The sequence below is a fragment of the Durio zibethinus genome, chromosome 12 (genome assembly GCF_047325235.1).
Source record: "Durio zibethinus cultivar Kanyao isolate XHJ-2024 chromosome 12, ASM4732523v1, whole genome shotgun sequence".
Taxonomy (NCBI): domain Eukaryota; kingdom Viridiplantae; phylum Streptophyta; class Magnoliopsida; order Malvales; family Malvaceae; genus Durio; species Durio zibethinus.
This window is the reverse complement of record NC_143173.1, coordinates 12,709,892-12,735,366: the sequence shown is the minus strand read 5'-3', so window position 1 is coordinate 12,735,366 and position 25,475 is coordinate 12,709,892. Positions and strand designations below refer to the sequence as shown.

Here is a 25,475-nt window from a genome sequence, read left to right as displayed (position 1 = left end):
GATCAAAATCGTTGACATCAAAGATCTAGGGGTGATTTGATTTGGTTTTTACAAATAATATATAATATAAAATTTTAAAATTCAATTCAGAATTTTTTTTTTTTTTACAATCAATTTGATTTAAATTAAATTTTATTGATTTATCAATTTTAAATTTTAAATTTTTTATTTATATATATTATTTTAATAAAATTTTTAATATATTTAAATAAATTTATATATAAAATAATTATTTTTATTTTAAAAAATTTTAAAATATATAAAAATTAATAAAAATACATAATTCGATTTTTTTTAATTTATCATATTTCAATCTAAATCTAAATCTAATTCGATATATACATTTAATATTTAAATTTAATTCAAATTAAATTAAAAAATATCCAAATCAAATCCAATATTATAATTTTAAACCAATTTTTAATATTCTCATTTTTTTTTCTTTACCCTATAAAGTTCCACTAAAGCATGAAAATATCATGATTTGAGACAAAAGAATATAATAAATGATTACGCTTAAAACACAATTAAAACATTTTTATTATTTTGGTTTTAACTTTTTATAAAGATCCAAGAAAATGGTGCCGCCATGGATCTTTTATATATGTGAAAAGAGAGGAAGCTGTTGCTTAGACGTTTCTGTCAAGCGCCAAACAAGGAGCATCGATTTGATTCTTTGAGAAGAACCCAGATTTTCTATAATTGGAGCAGACGGTTCTTTGTTGGCGGTGACAAACTCTGGCATTGAATTCGAGAGGAAAGTGAGAGAGAAAAAGAGCCATTGAATTCCAATATAAAAGCCCTGGCTTTTATAAATGTAATTGAAGAAGAAGAAGAACCCGAAAAGGTTCAACAAGTGGAAAGAGAGTGCCTTTTGGGAGAGGAAGGAAAGAGAGAGCCAAACATGGCGACGGATAACAGAAATGAGGTGGAGGATGATAAGTTAACTGTTGAGGTCCCTGAAACTGCCCATCAAATTAGCACTGGTATGTTCTTTTGTTAGCCATTTACTGTGAAAGATTGTTCCTTTTCTTTTCTTTTTCTAATTCTGGGTTTTTCTTTTGTCTTCTGTTGTATTTTGTTTGATATTTTCATGCTGCAACACTTTATTCTGAAAGATTGTTTGTTTTGAGTTCTGGGATTTTGTCATAGTGAAAGTAGTTTCTTTTGGGGTCTCCTGTTGTGGGATTTTCATTGTGATAATGGGTTTCCTTTAGGGTCTTTTATTGCATATTTTGCCAGAGTTCAACCTTTTTCTTGTTCTATCTGTTATCTTACTGTTTTTTATGCTGCAAAATGTTATCTTTTTGTTTTTGAGCCATTTTCATAGTCATAATAACTTTTCTTTTTTCTTTTTCTTTAGCAAAAACTTGAGTTTAAAGTACTTTGTTGGAATTAAGTTCTTGATTGGCGTCTTGAAACTTTTTTTTTCTTTTTTGTAAGATGAAGCTAACTGAATGTTGACATTTTATTTTCATAGTTATCTGGTTTTGCTTTGCACAACTGGGAACCCATATTCCATAGTAGTGAAATAAATAGGAATCAATTCCTTATAATACTTGATCTCGGGTGAGTTTTGGTCTGATGATGTTCCATTTTCCTTTTGAGCTCATTTGATCTTTTTGGTGAGTTTTCAGATTCATGGTTCCAGGCAGGTTTTGTCTTGACCACTGGTATCAACAGTGTATTTGTCTTGGGATATTCTGGGACCATCATGGTCCCTCTTGGCTGGATAGGAGGTGTAGTCGGTTTACTTTTAGCCACCATGGTATCGTTATATGCAAATATGCTTGTTGCTAAGCTCCATGAATTTGGGGGAAAGAGGCATATCAGATACAGAGATCTTGCAGCACAAATATATGGTATGAGCATAAGTAAAAGGAAAATTCTTGAATCTCCTTTAGTTTGAATCTTATTTATTTCATTTGTTGCTTGATGAGCATTTTTTTTCAACAGGTAGGAAAGCTTATTCTATTACATGGGCATTGCAATATGTCAATCTGTTCATGATTAACATAGGATATCTCATTTTGGGTGGTTCTGCTTTAAAGGTAATACTGGAATGACTAAGTACACTTATTTTCCTCGTCACATATCCATCTTTAGGTTAAAGATAGATGTTACAAAAGGTTGCAAAATATCTGCAAGAGCATTTGATAGTCTGCTATTCTAACATTTCTACTTTTTTTATGGTTATCGGCTTTATCAATTAGAACTCTGTTTAATGATTTATATAAAGTTCATAGATATCATAGTTAAATTGCTTGAGGTTTCTCCCAAAATCTTTAACATATGAATTTGCATGCAGGCTTGTTATGTCCTTTTCGAGGATGACCATACCATGAAGCTTCCATACTTTATTGCCATAGCTGGATTTGTGTGTACTTTGTTTGCCATAGCAACACCTCATCTGTCATCTCTAAGAGTATGGTTAGGATGTTCAACAGTTCTCAGCCTGATATATATCATTGTAGCATGCGTGCTGGCAGCTAAAGATGGTAAGTTCTCATATTTGGTATTTATGCTGTTGTGTTTTTTTTACCAAATGGAAAATATTCTAGCCTTTTGGCAATTTTGACTTGTGTGGAATACACTTAACACAAATTCAAGTGGCTTATGTTAATATCATTTAGTTCCAATTGAGTTTGATTTCGAACCCTGTCGTACTCTTTTTTGTTGATCTGATATTGCTGATGAAATTATATAGTTTTTGCTGCATTTATATGGCAATAATGATTCCCATGCTGTTAATAGGAACCAATGCATCATCCAGAGATTATAGCATACCAGGGTCATCAACTAGCAGAATTTTTACAACCATAGGAGCATCTGCAAATCTTGTGTTTGCATTCAATACCGGAATGCTTCCAGAAATACAGGTAGGCTAGATTATTTTAATGATTACAGTTCTGCTTCCCAATGTTCAGTCATAGAACCTTGAAAATCTTCCTTACCACTATGAATTAGTTTCACCAAAAAACCTTCTTCTTAACGTATTTGCACTTCAGAAATAGGTTAGATCTTTGCATGTACTTAAGCTTGTGCAAATGATGAGAAGATCAAGGTTTGGAGTGCATACATCAGTTCTCTATATGGCACTTCATATTTGCTTCAGCGGATGTCAGTTCCATATTCGGTTGCCCTTCTGAAGTCAGCCAGCTCAGCCATACTGATACATCTGCTTGTGTTTTTATCAAAATCGTTATTTTCCCTCTCATTGAAGTTTGTATGTCATTCTGGTTTCCGCCAAGACAAAATGTTGAATTTGAGGCCATGTTGCATTCCATCCTGTTTCCCCCCTTCTTTTGTCTCCTTCATTGTTGTGACTATTTAATTTTGTCTCCGCTTCTGGAACATTGTTCTCATTACAGGCAACAGTGAGGCAGCCCGCTGTGAAGAACATGCTGAAAGCTTTGTACTTTCAGTTCACTGTGGGAGTTGTACCTATGTATGCTGTTACCTTTATTGGCTACTGGGCTTACGGATCTTCAACATCAACTTATTTGCTTAATAGCGTAAGCGGCCCGGTCTGGGTCAAGGCAGCCGCTAACATTTCTGCATTTCTGCAATCTGTCATTGCTTTGCATGTAAGCATACTTGTTTGTTGTAACTCCTGCTTTACAATAACATTCATAGCTTCAACCTGATCACCTTCCTCGGCTGCTGTAGATATTTGCAAGCCCAACTTACGAATACTTGGACACAAAGTTCGGGATCAGAGGAAGTGCCTTGAAACTGAAAAACTTGTCATTCAGAATCGGTGCAAGAGGTGGCTACCTCGCTATCAGTACCCTGGTGTCGGCTCTTTTGCCGTTCCTTGGAGATTTTGAGAGCCTTACAGGGGCATTGAGCACGTTCCCTCTAACATTTATCCTTGCAAACCACATGTACCTTGTGGCAAAGCAGGACAAACTGAGTTACTTACAAAAGCTATGGCATTGGCTTAATGTTGCTTTCTTTGGTCTCATGTCGATTGCAGCAACTGTTGCAGCTTTAAGGCTCATAGCTGTGGATTCCAAAGAATATCATGTATTTGCTGATCTGTGATAATGTCTACAAAATCAAACCTATTTATCGGCAGTACACTTCTGTTGCATTCTTTTCCATTTTCTTTCTCATTTGCCTAGGTGTGTGTTCATTGAAAAAATCAATGTTTTGTGGGATTTAGAATGCATTAGAGCTAGATCTAGTAATTTTTGTATTCATATAGTATAAAATATTAAAATTTATGTATTTGTATCATGTTTTACATGAAAATTATGTCACAATTTATATAGATATAAAAATATTAAATATATTTTTTTTATTTTGTTGAATTTAAATATATTTATGATTAAAATTTTAAATTTTGTTATTTTTGTGTTTTATATTCATATTATATTTGTATCATATTATCATATTATGTATTAAATTATTAGAGCAGTGAATCTCTAGCTAAATATAAAAATAAAAATAAAAATCTGTGAGATGTGAAGAAAAAAGAGATAAAAATGAACAAAAATCAATGGTTAGATGTCCAGATTTGATAGTTGCAGATTGAGAAAGCAGCATATTTTTTAGTATTGTTAAATGCATTTCAGCTTTTTTTTTTTTTTTTTACATCTCAGTTAAAATTTTTTATAAATAAAATTACTCAATTATTCTTTTATTTTTAACACATTTCATAATCAAAAAACACAAATTAAAAATAAATTTTTAAAAAATTATATAACTCTCAAAAATAAATTTTTAAAAAATCTTAAAGATTTTTGTTAAAAATCTTTAAAAATTTTTAAAAATTTAAAGTTTTCAAAAATAAATGTTCGAAAGTTCTTAAAAACTGTCGAAAATTCACTTTCTAAGTAATTTGGCTTTGGGAAAATTTATTTTTAAAAAAATTTATAATTTTTCGAAAATTAATTTTTTAAAATTTATGTGAAAAAGAAAAAGTAACTAAATAATTTTACTTATAAAAATTTTGAAAAAAAAAAAAAGACGTGAAGAGAAAAGAGTAACGTGCGTTTTAATAGCACTTCTTGTCCATTTTCTTTATAATGAAATGACATAAATACCCTTCTTGTTTTCTTTATTTCCTTTTAGTACTTTTTCCCACATTTCCCTTTCTTTTTCTAGATTTTCGTTTCTTCACCCTTTCCTGCAACTGTTCCCTTCGAGTTCTAGATTTCAATTCAATTCAATAAATGGTTGGTTAAAAGTTTAAAAGAATAGGAAAAAAATCCAACGAAATTGGAAAAAAGTAGTTGAAAATCACAAACATGTCAAGATTCAGAGATCGAACTGACGATTTCAAAGATGCTGTTCGGCACACCGCAATTTCATCAGGCTACAACGAGGTAAAATGTTCATTTTTCCTTTTTCTTCCCTAATTTTTAATTAAATATTTCATTTTATCTTATAATTTCTCTTTAATTCTAAAATTTGTTAGATTCTGATTTTTCTTTTTCTTTGTTGCTTTTACAGTCTAAATTGGCAGCAATTATGGCGTCTTTTATAATCCATAAACCGCGTCAGATGACGCCGTTTACTAAATCTGCACTCAAAACGGTAATTGTAAAAATTTTCCAAAATTTTGATTTTCTTTTAAAGAAGAAATTGAGTTTTTTTTATTTTTTTGTAATTAGTTAGAGAGCATAGGAGCTTTGGATCAGTTCATGTCAAAGCACCGGAAAGATTACGTGGATGTTCACCGGACAACTGAGCAAGAGAGGGACAGCATTGAACATGAAGTAATATTACATGTTTTAATTTCAGACATCATAGTGTTCTTTACTGAGAAAAACTGTCAATTATTCTTTCGTTTTTGATGTGGAAAAAGTTGTTTCTTTGAATATGAATTTAAAGGTTTAAGGATTTGTAGCTGTTTTTTTTCGTGTTTTCGTGTTTTCGTGTTCGTAATTGAATTGTACAAAATGAAAAGGTGTGAACTTTGATGATTAGTTATATATGCATTCCTTTATATGTTAAATTGTGGAATTCCTTTTTTCGTAATATTCTGATCAAATGAACTGTCTAAAGATAAGTAAATTCGCGTGTGATCTATGCATTTGATGGGGAAAAAGTTGTTAAAGTTTGTAACTTTGACAGATCTAACTCAATGATAGAAATGCATTTGATGTAGCAAAAGTTGTTTTTCTTGGATATGTATTTAAAGGGTTTAAGAATTTGTTGCTGTTTTTCGTGTTTTCATGTTCTTAATTGAATTGTCCGAAATGAAAAGATGTGAACTTTGATGATTAGTGATATATGCATTTTGGTTTTCTGCTTGCCTGGAAGTGATTAAATTTTAGAGTCTGTAGCAGTTGACTCCTGAGAGGAAGTGTTTGATTGCATTCACTTGGTGGCTGCTTTTGATTCTTAAGAAAAGGGTTTAGTTTTATGTCAAATGAAGATCAATGATTTTGGGGATTAGTTTGTTTGCATTTAATGTTACTAAGTCAAATTCGGTGCAGGTTACTGCTTTTATTAAAGTTTGCAAAGATCAAATTGATGTTCTCAATAATAGCATAAATGATGAAGAGGCAAGCTCAAAGGGCTGGCTTGGAATCAAGGATACCTCAAATGCTGATACCATAGCGCATAAACATGGAGTGGTAAGGTTAAATTCGTGTTTATGTTTATTGAAATAAGTCAGTTGAATGACTTTGTTTATTTGCTGGAATTGTGTATGCTGGTTTAATTTATTCACACTTTTAATCTTGATAGCTTTCAGCTTTCTGGAGCTAAATGGTTGAATCAAGATTCAAGAGTCCTTATCATTTTTTCCTTTTCTTTTCTTTTTTTTATGTGATAACTTCAGCTTTCCTTGTAGTAATACTTTTTGTCCCTGCATTGGAGTGGTTTCTCCCTCTCTGTTTGATGAACATTAATGGTATTTTTAGCTTGGTGAATGAACATTTGTGCTCCTTTCTTAACATTCAGGTACTAATTTTAAGTGAGAAACTTCATTCAGTCACGGCGCAGTTTGATCAGCTGAGAGCCATTCGCTTCCAAGATGCTATCAATAGAGCAATACCAAGAAGAAAACTTAAGCGGGTTGTCAATTCAAATACTCTAGATACCTCTAAACCAATCAATTTGGAGCTCGGAGAGACCAATGAGCTGCAACACGAACCTCTTAGAGTCCAAAAGGAATTACTGGATGATGAAACCCGTGCTCTTCAGGTAATCAGAATATTTGTCATGATAGATTCTATATGACCATTTCTATGGTGCCCTTCTTAAATGATCTAATTCATTTTTTGAAATCCCAATAAACTGAAGATGCTTATTATATAGGTTGAGTTGACTAGTCTTCTAGATGCTGTTCAAGAAACCGAAACTAAGATGGTGGAGATGTCTGCACTGAACCACCTCATGTCCACACATGTTCTGCAACAAGCTCAACAGATAGAACATCTCTATGATCAGGTGCAAAAATATGCCCTTCCATGTTCACTTTCTTTTTTTCTCCAAATCGATGCTGTCATTTTTGATACCGGTCAATCTTATTTATGAATCTGATTGAATAAGTTGACCGTGTAAGCTGAATTTCTTATTGAAATGGAAATTCCAAAGGAACTGGATACACTTTTGTCCAAGTTGAACATATAGGTATAATTTGCACACACTTCTAGTTGCTCCAGATAAGCTATAAATAGATCATTAAAGTAATTGAATCAGGCATGTTGGCATGAGATTATCTTTCACATTTTTTTCAGCTCTAAGCATTGAATCTCCAAGTCTACGCTGTCTTGTTTTGCAGGCGGTTGAAGCCACAAAAAATGTAGAGCTGGGTAACAAAGAGCTTTCTCAAGCTATCCAAAGGAATAGCAGCAGCAGGACCTTTCTGTTGCTTTTCCTATTTGTACTTACCTTTTCAATCTTGTTTCTTGACTGGTATAATTAAAAATATAGTAGTTCTTACCATTTTTATTCACTGATCTGTTTTTGTTTCCCAAAAGAAAAGGAAAGTCCCCTTCTTTTCCTTGTAGGTTTAATGATGGAAAAGAACTACAAAGTATCTAACAATTAATTAACGCAAAGTAATGCGAGATTTTCCTACTGTAATTCCTTTATGATGAAAAAGGTTGAATTTTTGTGTTGAAATTTTTGAAGGCAAATATGGGTAGAAGGTAAATTCTTGTTTGATCTATGCATTGTGTCACTTTTATCCTTTTTTTTTTGTTAAAATTTTCAGAGACAAAACATGTTATTAACTCAAAATTGATTGATTTGAGTTAACACGTAGCTCCATCTAAATCACAAAGCACACAACCAAAATTTTCGATGTGAGAAGTTTTTTCAATGCAAGGCGATTTGGTCTTTTGGACTCATACATTGGACATTCACTTCCATCTGACATTCTGGTCTTTTGGATTAATACAAGAGGTGAGAAAAAAATTTGACAAACCTGAAAATTTATTTGAAATTGTAGTGTTTGATTCAATTTGAATCAATTTTAAAAATTTTTTTTTTTATTCAGATTAAATTTAGATATTAAATTCTTATTTAGTTTGAATCTAATTCAAATATTAAATATGTGTATATATTAAATTTAGATCAAATTTAGGATATGAATGTAAAAAATAAAAAAAATCGAATTATATATTTTTTTGTTTTTATATATTTTTTAAATTTTTATAAAATAAAAATAATTATTTTATATACAAATCTATTTAAATATATTAAAAAATATATTAAATAATATATATAAATAAAATTTAAAAACCAATGAATCAGACAAAATTAATAAAATTTGATTTGGATCGAATTAATTTAAAAAAAAAAATGAATTCAAATTCTAAAAATTTATAATATTATATATTATTCAAAAAAATTAAACCAAATTCATTCAAATTGTTTTCACTCCTAACCATTAGTCATTGGTTGATGTGGGAATAAATACCAATAAAATTATGATACATAATAAAAAATTATCACGTTTTATAAAATTTAAAAATAAAAAAGGAAAATCATTCAAAGAAAAGAAAAATAAAAAAATATTTGGATTTTATTTTTGAAATAAAAAAGGAAAATTACAAACAAACAAGGCAGCATGAGTTACAAACGAGAAAGCATAATAGATTTTCTTAATTTTTTTAATCTAAGTTTCATTTTTTTGGCATGATTTTTTAATCAAAATTTAATAATTGCAAGACATTTTTCTACCTTTCGGCCTTTTAATGTTTAAAATAAAGCCTGCACAAGAACAAGGCCCAAATCCATGTCATAATTTCCTAGACCCTAAACGCTTATACATCTGATTTACCGTCTATAAACTTTAGCTACTCTACATATAAATTCCCCAAACCTTAACCCTAATTAGGTTTTTAGGTCTCTCTTGCAGTCGCCGTTACCAGCATCGAAAGGAATAAGCTTCAGCTTCCAAATCGGAAAAAAAATGGTAAAGGGACGCCAAGGAGAGCGAGTCAGGTCTTTTGATCTTTTTCTTTCAAAGCACTAACTTTTTTTCAAATTCCCATTTTAACAAATGGGATGTAGTTTTTAGATTTAACTTACTCTTTTTCTTTTCACTTGTTTTAAATTTTTTATTGCAGACTCTATGTAAGAGGAACCATTTTGGGTTACAAGAGGTAATAAAACTTTAACCTTTTTATTACTTTATTTTATTTTTGTTTTCTTGATTTTAAGCTGTAAATTTTTTGGGGAATTAGGAACAAATTTTGAAGAAAAAATGAATTTTTAGTTTCATGTATGAGTAAAGTTAGCTAATTTAATGTGTTAAGAAAAGAAAGTTGAAGTTTCATTTTTGTTTGTTGGGAAAATGAGCAAAGGAAACAAGAATTAAGTTGCATTTATTTGCAGAAGTTGGGTTTTTTGTTGGCTATAGGACAGGCTAGTAACTTCATTTTGTGAACGGAAATTAGTGTTTGGGGAACAAAGGATGTGATTGAATTTCTAGGTTTTGCTTTAGGGGCAGAAAATAATTACTTCTGAAAGTAAAATGAGGGTTTAGGGTTATCTTGTATATATTTTTTGAACTGAATCGAAGAACTCGAAATTGATTATGAAGTTGGTTTTTTTTTTTTTTTTTTTTGGATTGGTGCTTATGATTTGTTTGGTGGTGGGTGTTAGGTCAAAGTCAAACCAGTATCCAAACACTTCATTGATCCAGATCGAGGGAGTTAACACCAAGGAGGAAGTAGCTTGGTATGCTGGCAAACGTATGGCTTATATTTACAAGGCTAAGGTGAAGAAGAATGGCTCACACTATCGCTGCATTTGGGGAAAAGTTACTAGACCTCATGGTAACAGTGGTGTCGTTCGTGCTAAGTTTAAGTCTAACCTTCCCCCCAAATCTATGGTAAGTGTGGTATATTGTTGTTATTTAATGGGTGTCCTTACAATGTGCTTTTGATCTTACTTGTATCTTTTGTTTCCTTTGCAGGGAGATAGAGTCAGAGTCTTCATGTACCCCAGCAATATATGAGGTGATCTTGACTTCCCAATATATGACCTTAGTTATTTTGTGATTCTTGAGTTTGCCACCTATTTTTCGTTGATTCAAAATTTTCTGCTTGTGTATGAGGAATCTTTGTTCAGATTAATGATTTAACGTTCTGTTTGAAGATTAGCTACTTAACGGACAAGTTAATATTTGCATGTTATTTGCCTGCTTTATTCATTGTTAGGTCCTTTTGTGTGTCAGGGTGATGGTTCTAGTTTTTGTGTCTGTTTCTAGCCCTGTGCCCCTGTCTGCAAATATTATAATGATAACATCCATAATGATTCATGTTTTCTTGTTGCGTCAACTCCAGCCCATTTGTGATTATTCATTATGAAACCCGTACATAAATGTATCTGATAATGCATCTCTACTAACATTTTTGCTGTTGTAGCTGTGTCTTTGCAATCTTGATTGTTGCTATGGTTGAGACATTCTGTCACTTTTATCCTAGTACTTTATTCAGATTATTGTACTTGGCCATGAACTTTTGTTTGCCTTACTAATATAGTGATATTAAGCTGTGATTTTCAAATGAAATCTGCTTGTGAAAACATTGACAACTATTTATGAACATTTTCCTTTGCAGACTTAGGACAATTTTTCCTAGAGCTCTGCTATTTTAGCTACTAATGCTTGTTTACCCTCTCCTACTTCTTTCATTGCAGTTGTCTAGATGCTCGATGGAGTTGATTGATAAGTCGAGTGACTCCCTTTTCATTTTGTTTTTATAAACTTAGTCAAAATGTTATGTGTTTTGGAGCAGTCTTTTTGTTTCATTATGATGCTGAACAAGACTCCGCTTTTGTTACTTGACTTTGAAGTTTTGAGTAATCAATCATTTATGGAACTGAATAGCCAGGTTGATCTACTTGAGCATGTATTGTTATATGTTAGCTTTGACAACTTGATTCATCGCATCCACAAGCTTGCATGATATACATATTGTGAACAAGTTTCCTTGGCATGATACACATGATTAGATTTACATATGAAAACGAAAACGATAAAAACACATGATTACATATGAAAACGAAAATGATAAAAACACAAAAATAATACAATTTAAAATTTTAACAGAAATCATAAATAGATTTAACAAAATCAAAAAATTGTATTTTATATTTTTGTGTTAATTTAAAGTGCGATATATTATTTTTATATAAAATATGATATAAATATATGAATTATCAGTATTTTATACTATATAAATGCATGAATTATCAAAATAATTATGTTAAAACATGCAAGAGCTTGAGTTTCAAGTCATGGCAACAGGTTATGACTTCAAGTAGATTTAGAGATTACAGTATTTGAATTTTAAAATTTATTCAATGTTATTTTTTAAATTAACTAAATAAATTAAATATCAAAGTTTGGGTAAATCATTAAACTAAATCTAGAATTAGGTTCAAGTTTAATTTTTGAAGTTGACTTCTAACTAAATTAACATGTTGTGAAGCATTAACAATCCGACTTAGTCTCAATAAGCCGGCTTGATTAATTGAATAAAGACATATTCAAAGGTAACGGCACCAAGTGAACTGGTCTTTGAAGGGTTTTATCTCTTTTTCTTTTTTAATCAACCAAGTGAAAATGAGATAAATTATTAGGTAAATTTCTTTTTCAGAAAGCAAGAATAAATTCAAAAAAATTTGTAAACTTTATTCAAAAATAATTGAAACTTGTAATTCTTTTAGTATACATGTTTATATTAGTTCGATTAACATCATTCTTAAAAGTTACGAATTTAAAAAATTTTAAACATATAATACGAGATTTGTAATAAGTACATTAAAATTTTTTTTAAAAAAGTTTATTATTGTTGACTTAAACTTATTTAAATTTCAAATAAATTCAATAAAAAAAATAACAATTTATATTCACTTTCGATCGAATTTGAACTCCACGGCCCCGCATTCAACGGAACCACAATCGCAAACAAAGTTAAAATCCCAAGGTTTTGTTAGTCAAAACCTAATTTTGAGAGGAATAAGAAGAAGAATGAACCAAAAGAAACAAAGAACAATGAAAGATTTTTAATCACATGTCAACAAGCCTAGACATTTACATTGCCAACAACCAAAGCTTTTTAAAATTTTTAATATATTTTTAACTTTTTAATCTTCATATGAAAGAAAAAAATATAACGCGCATGAATCTTATTGAGTTGATATTCATTTGACAAAAAAAAAAAAAAAAACTTTTGATTCAATTGATGAAGAGATTAAGGCATATGTTGGATTGTAGGCGATTGATGTTTTGGTCAAAAGAAGGTTGTTCCTTTGCATGATCCAATTTTGTAGCAAAAGGGCATTCACATCACATGGGACCACATTCGCATAATCTTTGAATTTAATTAAAAATTAAAGGCTGCATTTGGACCTACTTTTGCACTAAACCTTTTTACTAGTATACTCTTCTTAAAGCCTTAGGACATTTTCCAGGGACTATGGTCTAAGCTATGGAATTGATACTTTCAAAAAAAAAAAAAAGTTATGGAATTGGGAAATTATATTTACTGATGGCCAGGGAGTGGGTTGAGGCAAGTTTTTATTTGTTGATCGATCTTATATTAAAATATTATTTTTATATTTAATTAACATATATATAAGATTATAATTAATTTAATAATTTTAATTTAATATAATATTTATAAAATATTTTTTTAATTATACATAAATATAATATATTTATTAAATTAATATCCTAAATTAAAATATTAAATAATAATTTTATTAATATAATACATATTTAAAAATATAAAATTAAAAAATTATGTATATATATATATATATCAAAATGGATTCACCTAAAACTCAATTTCAACCTGAAATTCTATTTTCAAAAAAAAAAATCTTATATAATTGGGTTCAAATCGAAATCCAACACATTCGGATATATTTATCATTCCGATTTATATATTAAATTGAAAATACTAAAACAAAATAACCTTAAATAATTAATCAAATTTAATTAATAGCCTTTCCATAAAATAAAAAAAATAATAATAATAACTGGTAAAAAAACAAAAACGCAAACGCGTATTCGTGTGCTTTAAAATCCTTTTGTCTGTCTCTGTTCTTTTCTCAGAGAAATTTGCAGAGGCAGCCACATTCATATCCTCTGGTCTTCCTCAAAACCCGAAAGCTTTTTTTTTTCCTTTTTTAATATCAATTTTCTATTTTTTCTTCTCTTTGGGTTCCTTGAATTTCTAATGAGAAACTTGAATCAGATCCATGGGAGCTAATTCCATCAAATCATCTCAAAGAACCATTTTTTTTCCGAACCCATGATTTCCCAAACTCAACTCAGATCCACCTTCATATAATCTCAATTTCATTCCTTTTTTTCAAAGCTTGCCTTTTTCGATCAAAATAAAGGTACCCAGATCTTAAAAACCCCGTAAAAACATGAAAAACAAATCGAAATTGTTCACGATCGGGCTAGTAACAGCCTGGTACTCGTCCAACATTGGTGTCTTGTTGTTAAACAAATATTTATTGAGCAATTACGGTTTCAAATACCCAATCTTCTTAACCATGTGTCACATGACAGCTTGTTCTTTGTTAAGCTACATCGCAATTGCATGGATGAAGATGGTTCCGATGCAGACAATTCGATCCAGGGTTCAGTTTTTCAAGATCTCGGCTTTGAGTTTGGTCTTTTGTGTGTCGGTGGTGTTTGGGAACATTTCTTTGAGGTTCCTGCCGGTTAGTTTTAATCAGGCTATTGGTGCTACGACGCCGTTTTTTACGGCTGTTTTCGCTTACTTGATGACATTGAAGAGGGAGGCTTGGCTTACTTATCTTACCCTTGTTCCTGTTGTGACTGGGGTTATCGTTGCCAGTGGGGTATGTATTTGACTATTTTTTGTTTATTTTGTATTGGTTAATCAAATTGTTAGCTTTTTGTTGAAAATGGTTTGGCTTTGTTTTTGTTCTTCTGATATAATTTTAAGTGATGATAGAGGGTTTAATGAAAATGGTAGCCTTTTTGTTATGTTTTGTTGAAATTTGTATTGGTTTGTTAATGGAAATGGTAGTTTTTTTAGGGGATTTATTGAGGATTTCAGTGGAATTGGAAATTGGATTCCTTTAGTTTGTTCAAAATTGTGTTGATTTGTTAATTTTGTTAAGCTTTATATTTTTTATTGCATAATGGAATTATTAGCTTTTTTTTTTTTTTTGTATTTGTATTTGTGGAGGATTTGAATGGATCGTTGAAAGGACTTGATTTATTATATTGAATTGTGTTGGTTGTATATGATTTTAAGTGATAATTGAGAGGGAAATGATGTGGGAATCTGATGCAAATTCCCCCTTATTATTTAGGCTAATATGATGATTTTGATATGAGCTGAGAGGTTCAAAGTATTGTCTAGTTGTAAAGTGGATTCCTATGTCTAATTTGGATTTCATTAGCATCATTTAGCCTAAAGAATCCATTAATAGATGAAGGATTGCAGTATGTTGACATTAGAATTATGAATCGAAATATTTGCTTTAAGCTCTATTCAGTGGCTTAAACAAGGAATGGAAGGAAAAGAACTGCAAGATTTAAAACTAGATATCTGGTTATTTGGAATCAATGGGAATGCCCCATTTTTTTAGCATGATTTGGAGGTTTTTTCAATAATAATGATCATAATTTGTGTATTATCCTTTCCTTTTTCTTGTTTTCAAATGGTGCAATGCATGATTAAATTATTAACTCCTATACGAAAACCTTGTTATTTTTTATGATTGATCAATGCTTCTCTTATGTGTTTTCTCTTTCCTCTTCGATTCTCTCCTCTTCCCCTCTATTTCTCATATCGTGTGTTCTGGTTGTGGAATTTAGAAGTGTGTGGTCTGGAATTTTGCCACACTATTTGATTTGAAAACCTTCAAATTTCATCGTTTCATCTTTATAAATCCAAAATTTGTGTTCTGCGTTATTCACATTATTTTATTTCATTCAATTGATCTGCTTTCCGATTGTTATTTTTCATGTTTCTTACATGGCCACAGGGTGAACCAAGTTTCCATCTCTTTGGTTTTATCATATGCGTTGCAGCTACAGCTGCAAGAGCTCTCAAGTCAGTTTTACAAGGAATTTTGCTTTCTTCTGAAGGGTGAGGAACTTTTATTCCTTTGCTTCTACTATATGTTTGATGGCATAATTTTTATATATTTATGGAGTTCAGAGACTAGAAACGGATACTGAAATTTTGTTGTAATTTTATTTTAGAGAGAAGCTGAATTCCATGAACCTCCTTCTCTACATGGCTCCGATTGCTGTTGTATTTCTACTTCCTGCAACACTCATTATGGAAGAAAATGTGGTTGGTATTACCCTTGCCCTTGCCAGAGATGACATCAAGATCATTTGGTATCTACTATTCAATTCAGCACTGGCATATTTTGTGAATTTGACCAACTTTTTGGTCACGAAACACACCAGCCCCCTGACTTTGCAGGTATGGCACGTGCAATTCTTGTTCCAGGCTTTTCTCAACTTCTTTTCGTAAAAATTTTTGGCTTTCAGGAATTTTCTACATTTATGTTGTATCTTTTTTTTAAAAGAAAAAAAAGTGAAGAGGAAGGATTGCTTACTTTGTTTATGCGGTGAAGTCACATAAGTACAGTTACTAAAAAGACCCAACAATAAAGTGATTCCGAGTTTCACTGCATCAAACTCATATGATTATGAATTCTACCCATTTTAGTTGTTTATAGAAAGTATAATGTCACGGATGATCTCTAAACAATAGTAAAATATTCAATATAGTATCTGCACACATGAACTATAAATCTGTTAACTAATGTGATACATATAGGATTGTTTGTCACTCATATGTCATTATTTGGAGTTAACAAAGTTAGGGGTATCACATTAGTTGATAGATTCATTATACTTTTATCACATAAGAGATTTTTAATGATTAGATATCATATTGAACATTTCATTATAATTAAAGACTATTCGTGTCATTAATTCTTTTTAGAAACTTGTTTGGTTACTATGAGTGTAAGTTCTTTATAAACTTTCCCTTGGAATGACCATTGTACCGTCATTCCTTATGCACACGGTACCCCCATATGTTTGTATCATTATGCAGATATTCAAACAGACATCAATTTAAGCATTTTGAGATACTGAGATGTTTTTTCTTGCAGGTTCTAGGAAACGCGAAAGGAGCTGTAGCTGTGGTGGTTTCAATTTTAATTTTTAGAAATCCAGTCTCCGTCACCGGAATGCTTGGTTATACACTCACAGTCTTTGGGGTTATACTCTACAGTGAAGCTAAGAAACGAAGCAAATGATGAGGCATCATTCCCAGGAACAGATTATGTGTGTGATCATTGTATATTTTGTTTCCTTTATTGCAGGACAACGACAATGTTCAAAGAGACGAGTTTCAGACATGTGGTAGCATATGATGCCATGGATTTTGCACCCTAGATTCATTTTTTTTTTCCTGGAAGCCCTTCTTTTGTATAAGCAACAGCTGCAGCATTACAGAACTCCAATAAATACCTTATTGGTATCATTCCCAGCTTGGGGTTGTAGAGGAAATATTATTTAATGTTTTTTATTCTTTAAGGAAAAGGTTGTAGAATTGGTCTTTTACACAGTCAATCTGTTATTAACATTTCTGATATTGATTAATTAAAGGAAAAGAAGACTCACAAGTTTACCATTTTATCGTTTAATGTGTTAATATTGTTTCTGTATGCTGGTGATTATGGATTTATTATGGTATGATCAACAACTTTGATTTTTCCTTTTATGTTTTTCATTTTTTTTATTTCAGACAATGTTCATGATCACCATCCCATCATGATGGATTTATGCAACATCGTGAGAATGATAAGAATCCATGATTTCCATATCCTTTCAAACATGTCATCACTGATCATTGACCTGTTAACATCTTCATGTCCTAAATCCAGAACTACACAAACATTGTTTCCAAACTAAAATTATGAGAGTGAATGTACATGGGAAAACTTATCTCATTCAACTGTCAATGGCTCTAACTCCGTCGTAGCGCCACCTGCAGCAGAATCACTCTCTGCTTTGAAAGTTGGTTCACTTGATAGACTGCGAGCTAGGGCGGTCAAGTTTGGATCATCCCTGTACTTGTTCCAGGCTGTTTCAAACTGTTGACCTTTGCATCTGGGATTACAGGGAAAAAAAAAAGATTAGGGAAAGGGATAAAAGATTGTTTAGAAACTGCTTGACAGATTTGTAATGAGCCTTACCGCTGAAGCATGATTAGTATATTAAGAATATCGGTTCGAATATCTTCTCGTGCTCTTCTCAATGCTGCTTCTTTGAATAATACAACAAGTTCATCTACCAATCTGAACATAATGGGATGCAAACAAGATTGAAGACCATGGAGAAAGGAATCTGGGAACTAAAGTCGATTCAATCACAAAGTAAATACTTTAAGTTAATACGCACTATGGCAAATTTATGGAATCTTCAAAAGTGTGCAACATACAGTAAGTGGAAGGAAGAGGACAATAACACGTTTTGAAGTCGAATGAACAAGAAATAAATGTCCCTCCATAAGTTTAGAGCAACTAAAGTTGGCTCTAGAAGGAACTTCAAAGAAGAAAATTTTCAAATGATCACATAAGGCTTAAAGGACATTTTATCTTTCACAAATTAGCCTCAAACAATTGAAGGGCAAAACCCAGTGCACAAAGCTACCCGCTTTGCGAGGGTTGAGGGGAGGGTCCATAGTGCGCAGCCTTCTCTATGTATTTTTTGTAGAGAGGCTATTTTCAAGACTTGAACCTATGACCTTCTGGTCACAAAGGAGCAACCCTACCATTGCTCCAAGGCTTGCAGCCTCAAATGATTGAACTTCCTAAAATGAGACAGCATTAAGAAAATATCTCCATCCTATTTCATTTTTTTATCACTTCAACAATCATTGTGCACTGTGTTATTACAAGCTCAGTGTTTAAATGCCATTTAAAATGACGGAATTAATAGATATTCTCTTCCATTGAACTATAAAATCACCTTACTATAAATCAAATGTAATGCAGAAGCACAGTTACTTAGTTTACCTTCCGACATATGGTGTGTTCCGTACCCATGTTAACCTAACAACTGTTTGAACCCGTTTGAGAAGCTGCAGAACATTGAAATGTTTAAATTCTGCCTAAAACGCCAACACCTAGTAATTGTTTTTTAATTTGAATCAGTAGTTAAACTGAAACTTGCTGAGCAAGAAGACACAATAATCTTACCAGCAGAACTGTTTCATCATCATCAACATGCATCCATTGGAAGAAAAGTGGGAAAATACGCCTAAAATGAGCTAATAACAAAAGGCCAATAGCATTGAAGACTGGCTCAATAAATTTAAGCCATGCAATACGTCTCTCCTTATTCCTTGGTTGTCGCTCCAAATGGCTCAACATCTCATTTAGAATCTTCTCAAACCTAATAAAAAGCAAATGATAATGAAAGAACTGCCTATGACTGCAACAAAAGTACGAAGTAGGAACAAATTAAAGCCTCTTACGTGTATCAAGAAACAACTATCGAAACCAACAGAATGTAACAAGATATAAATTACTAAGCAAGAATGCAACACAATACGCTACCAATCCGGATATCAGCATAGCAAAAAAGGTCAGAATTGATCAAAACACCACCGAACCTTCAGCAATGAAATTCATAACTAAGACCAAGCATATAACCTCATGCTCTGATGCTAAAGTCCCTTTTGCAATCCAATTGATCTATTGATAGAACATAAAATTTTCCCCCTAATGGACCTACTACGACATGATTATGCACTATTGTTTAGTAATGTAAACATAATCAACAAACACAATTAAGATGCTGAAGATACGAAGAAACAAAGTATACCATGAGCTATGGGGATTATCTCTTTGAATGCAAGTAACAAATAGCACCGACATCTCCACGACATACTGCCATATCTCACCAATAGAAGCAATGTTCTGGCAGCAAGCATCAAGAATCACATTTCCATACCAACTAACAAAACACCATTCAACCTTCCGCAATGAAATTCATAACTAAGACCAAGCATAAAGCCTCATGCCCTGAACCTAAAGTCGCTTTTGCAATCCAATTAATCTATCGATAGAACATCATAAGTTTTTCTCCCTAATGAGCCTACCAAGACATAACTATGCACTGTTGCTTAGCAATCTAAACATAATCAACAACACAATTAAGATGCCGAAGATATGAAGACAACAAGCATACCACGAGCTACGGGGATTGTCTCTTTGAATGCAAGTAACGAGTAGCACCGACATCTCCATGACATACTGCCATATCTCATCATCAGAAGCAATGTTCTGGCAGCAAGCATCAAGAATCACATCTCCATACAAATCAAGCTCCACTGCTTTCACATTTGTTGCTATGTGTATAAAACTAATCATCCCCTGCCCCTAAAAATAATCAATGCAAAAATTTAAGAAAATCACCCCAATTTTTAAACTAAAGAATCACTAATTACACAATCTAGACTTGGCAATCTAAAACACGACACGTTGACACAACACAAACACGATACAAAATAGAACATGAAGGTGACATGGCTTAAAATTTTAGTAATAACTATATACGAGTTTAACAAACCCAAAGAAAATGTATTTTATGTTTTTATGTCGACATGAATTATAACATATAATTTTCATATAAAATATGATACAAATACATGAATTTTAATATTTACACAATATGAATACACGAATCCCTAGGTCTAACAAAATCTTCAAATTACAGAGTTACTTACTTTCACCTCCGGTGACCAGTGATCAAGACATGTTAATGCACAAGGAATAACCAAATTTACTATTTTACCCAAATCTGGACACTCAACCTGCAAAAAAAAAAAAAAGATTTTAAACGTTAAAATAAATTAAAAAAAAAAGAAAGTATTTCTGAGAAAATTAATTTTAATTTTTAAAAAATACCTGAGAAATGAACCATCTAAATTGATAAGCAGCCAAAATGGCGAACCCTACGGGAACCCTAGCCGACGCGGCAAAAGCTTCATTGTTTTCATCACTCTTGTCAATGGAGCTCTCCTTAATCTTCTCCTTCAAAAGCGGCACGATTTCCGGCATCAATCCCGCCACCAAATTTCTCTTCTCGTCGCCTGGAAGGGCGTCGTTGTAAGCTTTCGAGAGGTCGGAAAAGGCTGTTTCGGCGGCGGTGGAGAGGTGGCCGGGGATCCAGGTGAGAAGCTCGTGAGTTGAGGAGCTAGAAGAGGAGAGTAATGCGCAAGATAAGGAGAAGTCTTTGACTGATGGTTTTGTTGAGAGGAGAGATTCGAGCGTTGATTTTGTGGAGATCTTTGTGGTTTCTTGAGGAGTATATGGCGTTTTCGAGAGCGAGTCGAGGATTGGCTTCGTTAATCTGACAAAAAAGGAAAATTAAAAAGAATAAACAGAAAAAACTTTAGATTAAATGAGAGAGAGAGAGAGAGAGAGAGAGAGAGAGAGAGCTTACTGAGAGAGATGGCTATGGATGTCGGAGAGTGAGTTCGACATTTGTGACTCAGTTGAACCCGAGTTCGCTCCCGAATCGAGTTTGTCTTAGTGGCACGACGAAACACGTAACGGAGTGCGTTTTAATGAAGAAAAATACGACACCGTATTACTCCTACAGGTAACTTTCCCTCATTCCCATGGGTGGATTTGGACTTCATGGCCCAATTGTATCCAATTTTAGCCCTTGTAATTCTTACTTGGACCTGAATCAATATTTCATAGTCCATCCCTTTTTTTTTTTAAATTATTGTTCCTACATTGAAATTGAAAACCTTTAATGTGAAATTTTAATATTTTATTTACGTAAAATCTTAGATTCAAACTTGAAGGGTAATAGATTGACAGAGAAAAATACAATTCCTCAGTCCTTTGTAAATCTATAATAAGGGTCATTTTGAATACATTTTTAAAAATATCAGTAGACAAAATATAAAACAGATAAACTATTTTTATTTGATACTCATATTTGTATTTAATAAATATTTTAAATCTATCTCCATTCTTATCTCCAATTTTTCATCCCAATTCCTGTTATTATTTAATAAATATGAGTAATTTCTATACAATGACCTTTTTAGAAAAAAATAACAAAATTTTTTTTTTTTAATTTTTAATTTTATATATTTAAATAATTTTTTAAAAAATATTTAATATATATATTTTAAATAAAAATATATTAACTTTAATTAATCTAAAATAATAATCTATATTATTTAATAAAAAACTTATTTATTAAATAATATAAAATACATGTAAAGTATAGCTATAGGTAAAAGAATAAATGATATATTAATACTTGTAAGTTGTTTAAATTCGATTTGAATAAAATTCGAATTCAGTTCGATTATTATCGAATCAAAATAGAGCTCGAGTAGGTAGATTTATCAATTGAACCAAATTCAAAATTTTTATATTTGACTTGAATAGCTCATGAATTTAATCGAATTTTTACATTTTAATATATTTTAATTAATAAAATATCTCAAACTCAAGCTTAAACTCGAACACAAATAATTTAGTTTTTGTTAAATATAAAAATCAAGTTTATTTTACATGTTAGTTAAATATAATTGAGTAAGCTCGAATAACTTAATTTCTATATCGAATCGAATTCGAACTAAAAAAATAAACCCAATCAAATTCAAACACTTGAATTTAAGCTTAATACTGTGTTAGTTTAAATTCGAGTGATTACACCTCTAAATACAGTTATAGGATAGATGTTACATCACCATTTCCCCTCCCATCCTCAACAAAAAAATTTAAAATAATTCCCATCTAAATTCTCATGCACAATGTAATAGCCATTTCTATCCCATTCGGCTAAAAAGTCATATTCCCATTGGATAAAATTGACGTCCTTCCACATTTTTACATGACAATTTCTTTTGCAAATGAGGGAAACTTCATAAATTTACCTGCAAAACAAAAACAGGGCAAAACATCCACTTCTTCTACACATAGTTTCAGCAAAGGTCGTTTTACAACTCGGGGAATGCACATTTCAATTAAACATTTACCATAACATGAACGCAGATGACCAAGGGAAAGTGAAACAGAGAGGAGGAACCCCGAGTTTTTTCTCGGTTTCCCGTGAACATAAATCAGAGGGATCAATAAGAAAACGCACCAGCAAGCATGAGAAAAGAAGGAAAAACATGAAAATGATACAAACAATACAGTTCAAGCTTCTGGTATGGAGGCAGCCACGCGCTTAATTGATGCAGACTTGATAAGATGATTGTAGCTTCCTTTCTCCTGGAAAAGCTGGGAGAAGTGATGTTTGCAATACAAAATGCCCTCAAGGGCTGCATAGTTTGATGGACTTATAGGGCAGCCACCATGAGAGCACTTGAAACATGACTTGTGGTAAGACTGTCCTTCCACTGTTACCTGTCCAAATTTGGCACAAAGATGCCACATTTTAGGTCAACACGTTGAAACCTGACTCAGTTTCGAAGCAAAATAAATATATCTTGTGCATTTTTAAGCATTTCAATCATGTTATAAGCAGATATAGTTGCAAAAGCATGTATCAGTGGTAAGAAATCTCAACAGTTTGACCTCTTGAAACCATACTTCAATTCGTACAATGCTCGAGAGTCTTGATAGACATCGACTCCAACAAGAGAAGTCCTTTGTCTAGCTCAAATGCAAACCAATCAAAATGTTCTCAAGCTCCACATGGGTTGGAATGGTTAAAGGAGCAAAGAATCACTTCTAACTTGACAACATCGCTCACATCTTATGAGAGCAATGGATTATTTCAAATGGAACTTGCACAACTCTAAATCTACTTATACGTCTCATTTGCGAATGGTGACCCTTTTATGTGACAATATGAACCTAAATGCACTATGGTAAAGCATAATGTAGAAGGGAAACCTAGCCGAGCCAATTCTGTATATGTAAAGAAAATATTACAGGCTTTACCCCATGCCTGATTTCATCAGTTCAAGAACTTGAATCTTGCTCCCTTCAAAGAAGGAACAGACAAACATGGATGCTCCACAATCACCTAAACATACATAAGTGAAACAGAACGTTTTTCATTGGGAGTAAACCTCATAAAGATTCAGATGAAAATGCCAGGTGTAAGGACTGAAAGTTCAAAGGAATGAGGGTGAAAAGAACGGGGACGTGCAGCAGAAATCGAAGTCTTGCAATTGCAGACAAAAAGTGCATTTTTAACACAATGACTTATTGGGATCTTTGAATTCTACCTTCTCGAGCAGATAAGCAGTTTTGCCACAAGTAGCACATTTTTCTAGTGTCCCTGAAAACATGCTAGCAGCTTTGCTAGGTGATCGTGTCTGAAATCAATACAAGCTATTGGAAATTAGCAAGAACATCCAGTAAACTATAACATACCTTGTAATGAAATTTTCCGCTTAATCAAAAACATGCAGTGTTGCAGGGGAGATTTTCCAGTTCAGGAGTCAATTTCTCAGCTGACTTTGCAGCTGCTGACAATAAAATTAATGGCAAATTAAACCGACAAAACAAAACTATCAACAAATCATATAAAGGATTTCATCCAGCAAGAGCTAAAGGCTTACGTGACTGAAAGTTCTTGTTGAAGTTACCCGTCTCCTTGAAGAGTTGCTCAAAATGAGGCTTGCAATAAAGGATACCTTCCATCGAGGAGTAATTACCCAACTGGAAATATGTAACTTACCGCTAAATTAGGACCAGAAGCACCATTACACAAACCAAAGAAGTTGGCCAACATAATCTATCATGTGACCAACTCATGCTCACAGAGCCTAGAACAATACTCCCTTAGTACGTGGTTTGATTATGCATTCTTAAGAGCTACTAAATTAACCGGCGAGCAAAATAAAATGCTTAGTAACATTTGCAAAAAATGCAATAAATGGCAATAGATTTTCATCAATGTACAAAACGAACATGTTAACTATACTTTCATCAATATGAATGAATGAGCAGAAAATGATCGAAAGCAATCAAAAACATTACCTTCAGTGTCCCTTTGCAATGACTGCACTTGAAGCAAGACTTATGGTAAGGAACCCCTCTGCTGACAAAAGTTCCACTGGATAAACAGTCTTGTCGCAAGCCTTGCATTTCTGCTGAGTACCAATAAAAGACATGGCTCGTATCTGCTTTAGACCTAACCCTACTGTTCTTTATCTAATTCCACAGATCGGCCTTAATTCAATTTCCTCTTCTATATTTGCCAATATTAACTGCTCAAAGATTTTAAAACAGACAATCAAAGACACAATTCAGCATCAGATTATGTTCAATTCAACAAAATTAGCTATAAAATTTAGAACTTCGAATCAGCTTATTCATCATTAAAGAGACGTAAATTCCAATCCGTAGAATCATAACAAAACAAATATCCCTGCAAAACCCAGTTAGCTGATGGAATTCCAAAAACTTGTAACCAAAAAGATAGTGCAAATTAAAAAAAAAAAAAGTGTACCTTGATAGAAGAAGAAATCCTGGATCTTCTTGAGCGAACAGGTGCTGTTCAAGTGGACGATGATGATGATTGGTGAAAGAGAGATAATGAGAAACTATTGGGATTTAAAGAAAGAAAAAAAAATATCTGTTATGTTTTGCTTGTCATGGAACAGGTTGGGCTTTACCTTGTCTTGTTTCAACCAACTCGGCTATGGTGGCCTTTGCTGTTTGAGATTAAATTGACAACGTTGACCCTTCTTGGTTTTCAGACACAATCACATTTTTTTAGCTTTACGTTACTTTTAACTGAATGCTGTCTTATCAGGGATTTTTTTTCTTGCTTTTTTTCTCACGATGATCCATATTTTATTCGACCCTGTCCCAACTAGGCGGGGCCCAATAGTTTCCAGTTTAGATCCGAATCCAAGTACAGCAATCACTTCATGTTAACTCTAACGTACGGCTCTGATGAAAACTAAATTTGAACCCTTGGCTTACAATCCCCACCGCTGTGGGTGATAACAATTTCGATTAATTTTTTAAAAATAATG

General features: G+C 32.3%; 5 protein-coding genes and 1 pseudogene across 8 annotated transcripts; 4 read left to right on the top strand and 2 right to left on the bottom strand.

Moving 5' to 3' along the window:
* The first annotated feature begins 589 nt into the window (after positions 1-589).
* On the top strand, positions 590-4,322 carry LOC111297170 (proline transporter 2-like). Its single transcript, XM_022891808.2, has 7 exons — positions 590-986; positions 1,638-1,862; positions 1,957-2,051; positions 2,309-2,498; positions 2,755-2,879; positions 3,372-3,587; positions 3,670-4,322. The coding sequence occupies exons 1-7, from the start codon at positions 905-907 to the stop codon at positions 4,045-4,047; spliced, it is 1,311 nt and encodes a 436-aa protein (XP_022747543.1). The 5' UTR covers positions 590-904; the 3' UTR covers positions 4,048-4,322.
* A 777-nt stretch (positions 4,323-5,099) lies between these two features.
* On the top strand, positions 5,100-7,915 carry SYP81 (syntaxin of plants 81). 2 transcript variants are annotated; one of them, XM_022890477.2, is made up of 7 exons: positions 5,100-5,333; positions 5,461-5,544; positions 5,622-5,726; positions 6,450-6,590; positions 6,919-7,161; positions 7,276-7,407; positions 7,742-7,915. In XM_022890477.2, exons 1-7 carry the CDS (start codon positions 5,256-5,258, stop codon positions 7,883-7,885), a joined length of 927 nt encoding a protein of 308 aa, XP_022746212.2. In that variant the 5' UTR covers positions 5,100-5,255; the 3' UTR covers positions 7,886-7,915. The 2 variants fall into 2 exon arrangements, with proteins under 2 accessions (XP_022746212.2, XP_089596755.1); XM_089740629.1 differs by having other exon boundaries at positions 5,134-5,333; positions 5,626-5,726.
* Positions 7,916-9,315: 1,400 nt separating this feature from the next.
* Positions 9,316-11,315, top strand: LOC111296863 (large ribosomal subunit protein eL33w). The gene is made up of 5 exons (XM_022891338.2): positions 9,316-9,411; positions 9,537-9,572; positions 10,075-10,303; positions 10,388-10,430; positions 11,113-11,315. Exons 1-4 carry the CDS (start codon positions 9,380-9,382, stop codon positions 10,427-10,429), a joined length of 339 nt encoding a protein of 112 aa, XP_022747073.1. The 5' UTR covers positions 9,316-9,379; the 3' UTR covers position 10,430; positions 11,113-11,315.
* A 2,220-nt stretch (positions 11,316-13,535) lies between these two features.
* Positions 13,536-17,134, top strand: LOC111296862 (putative sugar phosphate/phosphate translocator At3g11320). The gene is made up of 4 exons (XM_022891337.2): positions 13,536-14,298; positions 15,457-15,560; positions 15,677-15,905; positions 16,606-17,134. Exons 1-4 carry the CDS (start codon positions 13,858-13,860, stop codon positions 16,750-16,752), a joined length of 921 nt encoding a protein of 306 aa, XP_022747072.2. The 5' UTR covers positions 13,536-13,857; the 3' UTR covers positions 16,753-17,134.
* Positions 17,135-17,297: 163 nt separating this feature from the next.
* On the bottom strand, positions 17,298-21,127 carry LOC111296860 (ARM repeat superfamily protein). Of its 2 annotated transcripts, none has more exons than XM_089740628.1 (8): positions 20,951-21,127; positions 20,413-20,857; positions 20,232-20,318; positions 19,694-19,878; positions 18,700-18,895; positions 18,517-18,581; positions 17,695-17,796; positions 17,298-17,608 (listed from the first exon to the last, which is right to left on the bottom strand). In XM_089740628.1, exons 1-8 carry the CDS (start codon positions 20,989-20,991, stop codon positions 17,446-17,448), a joined length of 1,284 nt encoding a protein of 427 aa, XP_089596754.1. In that variant the 5' UTR covers positions 20,992-21,127; the 3' UTR covers positions 17,298-17,445. The 2 variants fall into 2 exon arrangements, with proteins under 2 accessions (XP_089596754.1, XP_022747070.2); XM_022891335.2 differs by having other exon boundaries at positions 19,694-19,884; positions 20,951-21,115.
* Positions 21,128-22,425: 1,298 nt separating this feature from the next.
* LOC111296864 (LIM domain-containing protein WLIM2b-like) lies at positions 22,426-25,103 on the bottom strand (annotated as a pseudogene). The gene is made up of 6 exons (XR_016325915.1): positions 24,944-25,103; positions 24,472-24,701; positions 24,051-24,150; positions 23,916-23,954; positions 23,715-23,800; positions 22,426-22,884 (listed from the first exon to the last, which is right to left on the bottom strand). The product of XR_016325915.1 is annotated as an LIM domain-containing protein WLIM2b-like (transcript).
* Between the last annotated feature and the right edge of the window lie 372 nt (positions 25,104-25,475).